Consider the following 8813-nt stretch of genomic DNA (forward strand, 5'->3'; position numbering starts at 1 on the left):
AATCAAGAACGCAATAAGACCAATGATTTAATTACTACACAGGTTCATACAAGTCTTTCGATCTCTATACTTACCTATGCTGAAATGTCCAAGATCTACCCTATGATTCCCTCTTTCGATAGCAAATCACAAGATTAATAATCATCTAATCAATGGCCAGTTAATTAGAAGCATTAAACTCAGAATAAATCAGATAAACAAATAGAGAATAGCATTAAATTAGCATGGACAAACAAGCATAGTTCGGAATTAGGTTACATCGTTTTCCTAGAAAGAAGAAAATTTAGCTCATACTAGAATTGGAATTCAACATAAACGAATTCACCATAATTGTTCTGAGAAGATGGGAAGAAGAAAATAAACACTGAAAAATCCTCCTTGCAGCCTCAACTGGTCGTCAAAAGCTCAAGGGAACGATTCAACGCCTTTCTCCCGTCCGTGCTCGTGTATGAATCCAACGTACGTGCAATAAATTGGAATTCCGTCTCCAAAACAAATGATTTGAATCCCTCTAGCTATGTTTTTCTCTCCCAAAGAGTGTTCTCCAGTCAAAAACCGCGGCTCTAGAGTGAAGAATGGCCTTTTATATGGTCCCACGGCGGAAAACCTAAAATCTGTCAAAATACGATGTTCGCTCGAGCGGGGTGTCGAGCGCGCGTCGAGCGTTCGACTCTGCCTGATTTCGCTCGAGCGTCCTATCGAGCGCGCGTCGAGCGTTCGACTCTGCCTGATTTCGCTCGAGCGTCCTATCGAGCGCACATCGAGCGTTCGACTCTGCCTGATTTCGCTCGAGCGGCAAATGTCTCCGCTCGAGCGATCTTCGTTTTTCAGCAACCCGCTCGAGCTCCCTGTCGAGCAGCAGTCGAGCGTTTGAATCTGCCTGAATTCGCTCGAGCGGCCAAAAGCCTCCGCTCGAGCGAACTTGTAAAATCTGCAATATGAAATTTTGCAAGCCATCAACACTCGCCAAGGCTCATGCAACAACAAACAATATCAGGTGTCCTTGTCGTAACTGTCGTAATAACTTTTTGCACACTTTAGACTTGGTCCAAAGACACCTATTCACTATAGGAATTGATGAAAACTACACTGAATGGATTTTTCATGGTGAGGAAGCGACTTGGGATGCTAATGAGTTTGATGCTAATGTCAATGAAGTGCAAAATGACGACTATGTTGATGACATGGATGAAATGTTAGATGACATCCAACTTGGATCATTTACAAATGTGGATCCTGTTGATCAGAATACTAGTGAAGGACCCACCTATGTGGACCCTAGAGCAAACAATTTTGAGCAATTATTGGAAGATGCCAAACGTCCACTCTATCCTGGTTGTGCTAAGTTTTCAAAGTTATCCTTCATTGTAAAGTTGTTGCATATAAGGACGATTGGGGGGTGGAGTGTTAAATCATTTGACATGCTACTAAAGTTGTTGAAAGCTTCCTTTCCGGATGCAGTTTTGCCTAACTCATACCGCGGGCCCTTGGTTTTGATTATGTAAAGATTGATGTATGTCCAAATGATTGTATCCTATACTGGAAAGAAAATGCTGAAAAGCATGTTTGTCCTAAATGTCAATTATCAAGATGGGTAACCCACACAAGTAAACAGAAAAAAATCCTGCACAAAGTACTTCGATACTTTCCATTAAAACCAAGATTGAAAAGGTTGTTTATGTCTAAAGATACAGCTGCAGCCATGCGGTGGCACAAAGAACAAGGTGTTGATGATTCTAATGTCATGAGGCATCCACGTGATTCAGTTGGGTGGAAGGAATTTGATCAAGAGCACATATCATTTTCCACCGATGCTCGTAATGTGCGCCTTGGTCTAGCCAGTGATGGATTCAATCCTTTCAATAATATGAGTAAACCTTATAGTGTATGGCCAGTAATACTTGTCCCTTATAACCTGCCACCATGGTTGTGCATGAAAGACCAGTTCTTCATACTGTCTCTTTTAATTCCTGGACCAAAGGCACCGGGAAATGAGATTGATGTGTATTTGCAGCCTCTTATTGATGAATTGATTGAATTATGGGAAAATGGTGTTGAGACGTATGATGCATCGAGAAAACAGGTGTTTCAATTACATGCAGCATTATTATGGACGATTAATGACTTTCCCGCATATGGAAATCTTTAAGGGTGGAGCACGAAGGGAAAATTGGCATGTCCAACTTGTAATGGTGACACTGACTCTTTGTGGTTGAAATATGGTCGAAAACATTGTTGCATGGGTCATCGTCGTTTTCTATGTCTAGAACATATATGGAGGAAGAAGAAGGCTAATTTTAATGGCAGCACTGATCACCGCACCCCACCTTCTGAATTATGTGGCCATGATCTACTGAATCAACTAAGTAATGTTGGAGATGTTTTATTTGGAAAAGGTGAAAGGAAAAGAAAGCGAAGACCCGATGAACTTAACTGGACAAAAACAAGTATCTTTTTCCAATTACCTTATTGGTCATCATTGAAACTTCGACATAATCTTGACGTCATGCATATTGAGAAGAACATTTGTGACAACGTGTTAGGAACATTGATGACGATTCCAGGTAAAACTAAAGATTCAGTTAATGCACGTAGGGACTTGTTTAATCTTGGTATAAAGAAGAATTTACATTTACAAGAACATGGACATAAACTTGTTATGCCACCTGCGTGTTACACGTTGCATGGAGATGAGAGGAGAAGCTTTTGCGAGTGGCTACAAGCTGTGAAATTTCCCGATGGATTTGCTGCCAATATAGCTAGATGTGTTACGTTAAATGGTTGTAAAATATCAGGAATGAAGAGTCATGACTGTCATATTTTCCTACAAAGACTACTTCCTATTGCTATTGCTGGGTACCTACAACCTGACATCTGGTTGGCTTTGACTGAACTAAGCACATTTTTTAGACAATTGTGCATGTGCACATTGTCTGTAGATGTCTTGAAGCGTCTTGAGAATGATATTCCAATCATCCTTTGCAAACTTGAGATGATACTCCTACCCGCATTCTTTGATGTAATGGTGCACCTAGCTATTCATCTACCATGTGAGGCATTATATGCAGGGCCTGTACAGTATAGGTGGATGTATCCATTTGAGAGGTATTTGGGGAAATTTAAGTGTTATGTCCGAAACAAGGCCCGACCCGAAGGCTCAATTACTGAGGCTTACATTCACATCGAGTGCTTGACTTTTTGTTCAATATATCTCCATGATGTAGAAACTAGATATCATAGAGAAGAACGCAATGTAGATGTTTATGAAGGACAGCAAAGCTCAAAATTTTCAATATTCATGCAAAAGGTTCGACCATTGGGTGCTTCAATTCCAACTCAACCGGATAATAAAACATTTGCCAAATAGTGTTGGTATGTCCTCAACAATTGTCCTGATATTGTTGACTACCTAGAGTAAGTATTGTCTTTCAATTTCGTTAACTTTGGCCATGCTAAATTGGCCTATATTTATCCATTCTATGTACGTAGTTGACAATATTTCTGTTTTTGTAATGCAGGGAGCATTACAACAAATTGAAAGACGAAGGTGTGATTAACATTGATGATATGCATGAATGTCAATTTTCGTTATGGTTTAAGAATCGCGTGAGTGCCTTGCCCTGATGTAATAGTCGGTGGGCCTAATAGTAGGTCCTCTTTACTCGGAATGGGGTACTTGATTATATCTAACAATATGTTAATTTTGGACAGATTAGGCAATTGCGTAGTTCAAGCCCTGATTTAGTATCCGATGATCTTTACACGCTAGCTTGTGGACCTGAACCATGGGTGTCATCATATTCTAGTTGCATTATGAATGGAACTAAGTTCCGCACAAAGCAACAGGAAGAACATCGTCTTACACAAAACAGCGGTGTGCTTGTTCCTGGGGATCATCAAGGTAGTCCTATTGACTTCTTTGGAGTAGTAATGGACATTATCGAACTCAACTACCTAGGATGGCGCCATGTATATCTGTTCAAATGTGATTGGTTTGATGTATGTGATTTGAGAAGAGGAGTCCGTATTGGCGGTCACTTTACAAGTCTTGACTCAACTCACAAATCTTACAAGGAAGACCCTTTTGTACTTGCATGCCAAGCATCCCAAGTATTTTATTTGAAAGATACGAGTTTAGGGAAAAATTGGCTAGTAGTACAGAAGTTCACCACTAGGAATGTTTATGACATCCCCAGCACAACAATTGGTGATGAGGATGATGATGACTTACCTAAGGATGAAGCATACCAGGATGATGAATATTCTGGGGAAGACCATTTCGTACATGAAGATGATACATGCATAGATATGCCTTTGAATCGATTAGACATAGATCCGATTGTGCTTGATGAGAGGGTGATGTTAGACCAACCAGCTCAAGGAATTGAGGAGGAAGAGTTTCTAAGTAACAACTCATCCTTTGATGAGAGTGATTGGAGTAGGCTCAACACATCAGAGTCAAGCGAAGAGGATGGAGACGGTCATCATGAAAGTGACATGTAATAGCGGCAAGTAAGCATGAAATGTCTCAAATGCTTATTTTTCCTATTTAATACAAATTAAAAATATCATTCGAATTTGCTCCAATCTATATAATTTAAGATATGTGTGTGTGTATGTCTACTCATGATACCATGCATAAGTATGTATAGGAAGATGTGTGCTGAATATATGTGATTACACTGAACTGCATTGGTGTCGTAGTTTTAATTTGGCGGGGAGCAGCCAACCTGGTTGGTACTGCAGTGATGTAATGCTCTGGTTGCTTCTCTTCGAGAGAGATACTCATGGTTGTTGGTCACTGCTTTCTACTCTTAATACTACCATATTTACTGAAATATGCTGTGGTAGTTGCATATAGGCTTTAACGTAGATTTATTATTGTATGGCTGTATATATGTATTGAGAGTACATGTGTTGGTTTTTTTATTCAATTTCCTTTACTACAGGTGTTCATAATATGTGATAAATGCACATTAACCATTTTCTATCAATGGTGCGGAGATCACATATTATTGGTTTGGCATATATTCACTAACTTTGTCTGGACTAGACATACTCTGTCTTATCTATTTAGAAGTAGCCAGTTGATGCCAAACAGTTGCCAATTACACAATGTTTTTCTCTTTGTTATGTATTGTCCTGATTTTCTTTCTTTCTAATTATATAAATCTACACTATATAAATTCAACTATAATCTGTGATTACACAATTTTCTTTGTTGCTGATTTGTTTCCTTTCTTTATTTTTTTTTTCCCAAGGTTGCTGTGTAATTTGTGGAGGAGTGGGAATTTCTCATGCCTAATATTGCCAAACAATGTACTACTTGGCTTTGCTTTATGGATGGATGTGATCAGTCCATGTTAATTTAGGGAGTGCAAAAACAGACCTATTATGGCCAATTTGATGTTTTTCAGTTTTATGAACAGATTAAAGCGGTGTATTTTGATCTGATTTTGTTGCTCTGCTTGAGATGATGACTCTTTTGTGCATTTGAACCTCCAGATGACCTTATAGCATAAACATATATGCTGCTTTTATAGGTGATATTTTATGTATGTCAATAAGTGCTCTAATTATTTATGACAGAATCTGAGATGTCAAAAATCTGTTAATGCCTTGTGTGTATGCTCATTGACATTACCAAGTTTGGAGTAGGCTAATACCTGAAGTATATATAAACTATATATACTTAAAAGGTCGTTTACTTAATATGAGATAAATGGCATATTCCAGAGCAAATCAATTTCACTTAATTTATAAGTAAGCCAAAAAAAAAGCTTCTCACTACAAGCTTGATAACAGGAAAAAAATGGATATATCCAAGGTGTGATTTTGAATGGATAAAAAAGCTGCACACAAAATGATTTTGAATAATTCTATATCCATTGGATCAAAATCATTTTGCTACAGGCTCAATGATCCAAGGCTGTCAATGAATACAGTTTTAATCAATAAATCTTCACAGGGACTATTATAAGTCAGTTGGCAATCAATCTATTGCCAGAAGTCAGCCATCTTCTTGCTGCTTATTGCAAAATTTTGCATATTATATTATTTGAGAATGTCATGGCTGATCCGTATTGTGAAGGATTGGTAAGATAGAAAAGGAAGTTTGACATATAATATAATGGTGCTAATTTAGTATAATGAAGTTTAGTTGTTTGAAAGATTCAATCGTTTCATTTATACTTTTTTATAGGTGGACAATCAGGCAAATGTAAGAGGTAATTCACCCTTATAAGTCCTATAATGACACATGTGCCAATTATCTTTTTGGAGGCATACACTGACTATTTCAACCAAACTGAGGAGTAATTATAGATATTATAACAATTATTAACTCCAACTATAATATATCCAAACTCAAATAATAAATTACAACTTAAGATGACTCTATTTGTTAATTTCCAAATAATAGACAAATGTATAGGTGTACTTCAATCATAAGATGCTCCATAGAGACATATTTTACATTCCGTTTATAACATAGTGATATAAATAATCACAGACGAATCCATTGACTTGAAGATATCATGAAGAGCAAAATGCTGCGTAATGATCAGTTGAATTGGATCTGCAGACAAAGCCAAGTTATAGGTGTCAATTAGTGAACAGTTTTAACACTCATTCCAGAATATATGTTGGAATGTAAGCACATATATAATATCAAATGCCTCATTGGAATTAATTGGTTATACAATGTATTAATTAATTAAAATAAGCTTTATGGCATCCATTGGAATTGCATCATTTGGCTGGTACTTGATAGCGGCAAGTACCATAGTTCATATGAAGTGGGATGATGTACGCCCTGTACAAAAAGTCAGAGTACAGTAAGAAAGTATGGCCAAAAACTTGGGGGCGGGAGTGTAATATCTAAGCGACAAAAATTTGGGGGGAAATATTAGCTGTCACCTTTTTGGCCTAAAAGGTAATATGGGAAATTGGGAATGACAAATATCTCAGCTGAGCTGGGAAAGTTAGAATTTGGATTTATTAGAAGAGAAAGTCACTTTTTCGTAACTGGAGATTCCAGACTCGTGTTTCATACTTACTTAAAGATTTCATACTTACTAAAAGATCCAAGTAAGTATATTTCCTACAAGATACGAGTTCTACTTCTAGTATTTTATCTTTGGTGCATCCTCGTGTTTACTACCCATTCTTCAGTTTATATTCAGCTTCATAAGTGCTCTGATTTTAACTGCATTGGATAAGTTTTTTGCCATATTTATTCACAAGTTGTATGTGATTTCTGAACTCCTTGTTCAATCTGTCAATGCTTAAGAGATATTATGTATGCCTCAACACTTTATGGGCAGCACTGCAAAAATTCTGAACGGGTTCTTTGAGTGGGAATCAATTTCACTTGTTCTATACCCATGTCTACATCGGCAAATCCATTTATTTTGAAAAATATTTTCACCTTGTCCAATATAGATTTATATATATATATTGAAAGCAAGTCCAGGGAGGACAGAAATCCCAACGTTTGATCCAAAATGGGGATTGTTGCATATACTATATTTTCATCAAACATTGAACAGAGGAGAGAAAAGTTTGGGACCATGAGTGAAAGGGTGGTACTTAAAATACAAATATTTGCAATCAATTAAAATATTTCCCCTGTAAAGTTTGACATATTCTCTGCACCCACAAACCAAACAAGGTCTACCAGTTCCCATATATAAGGGATGAATACCAATGTCAAATCGCATGGCTGTATGGTAATAGGCTCCATTTGTTGTATTTAGTCATCATCTAGCTTATCACTTAGAGTAGAAAGTGCAGATTTTTAGCAGAAATCTATTCTAAAATGGATGAGTTTTAGAACAAATAGTAATATTCACCACAAGCTCAACTTCAGTGGAGTGAGTTGCATATTAGATGTAACAAATGTTTTGCTAACTTGATGTTTTTTTTTTAGTCCTAAATGTTTAATACTCTGATGATAATTAAAGTTTATGTAAAATAGAGTAAAACAGGCAAATTAATTTTTCTGTTTGAAGTTTTCTGTAGATAAACTATAATATATGAAGGATTGGTAAGATAGAAATTCATGGTGTTAATAACCCTATCCTCTAAGCATTTGACCATGATAGTTTGCATAGTCATAATTGCATATAGATTCACCATCAGTCAATTGTAAGTCTCAGTTACAATGAGAGGAACAAAAAGAGGAGGCAGTGGACATGGCCGGGTGCAACAAACTCGCATACGACCAAGTCATGGTTGCACATGGAGTGGTCCAACTCCCCAGGAGCAGCCTAGTAGGTGGACACGAAGGGTTGAGCAAAGCTCAACATCAAATGACTCCACACAGCCCCCAAATATGGTGTTGGCCACTGAATTTAATGAAATAAGCAGTGGTACTCCAGATACTATGCCAGAAAATAATGGTAATTCTTTCTGGTATTTGTGGGAACAATATGTTGGGAAAATAGGTTCATATTTTAACTGATGTCAGAAACAGTTTCTGCAAATATTCATCCATGGTAATAGTATGGGGTAGGCTTTATACAATGTACACATACAACAATTAATTTAATTGTCACTTCTATAAATAGCAGGGAAACAAACAATGCGGAGATGTTGTGGACCAGCTGGGTGCACTGAGTTCATGAAACTTCATAAGCACGGTCTCATTCTGCTGCAAATTAATGATGGTGAGAGGGCACCATCATGTGAGAATGCAGTGTTCTTTACAACAAGAGTAACATGGATTATCAAACATCATGCAACCATGATTCAAAATAGTTGGGATGTTGTAGATGCACAAGAGAAAGAGGAGTTGATCAATCGTGTGCGGG

The 8813-nt window shown here is 37.3% G+C and overlaps 1 protein-coding gene across 1 annotated transcript; it reads left to right on the forward strand.

Moving 5' to 3' along the window:
• The first annotated feature begins 2239 nt into the window (after positions 1 to 2239).
• On the forward strand, positions 2240 to 4503 carry LOC122312643. Its single transcript, XM_043127304.1, has 3 exons — positions 2240 to 3105; positions 3519 to 3606; positions 3712 to 4503. Exons 1-3 carry the CDS (start codon positions 2240 to 2242, stop codon positions 4501 to 4503), a joined length of 1746 nt encoding a protein of 581 aa, XP_042983238.1.
• Positions 4504 to 8813: the final 4310 nt, after the last annotated feature.

Source organism: Carya illinoinensis, chromosome 6, assembly GCF_018687715.1.
Source record: "Carya illinoinensis cultivar Pawnee chromosome 6, C.illinoinensisPawnee_v1, whole genome shotgun sequence".
In the NCBI taxonomy this organism is placed as follows: domain Eukaryota; kingdom Viridiplantae; phylum Streptophyta; class Magnoliopsida; order Fagales; family Juglandaceae; genus Carya; species Carya illinoinensis.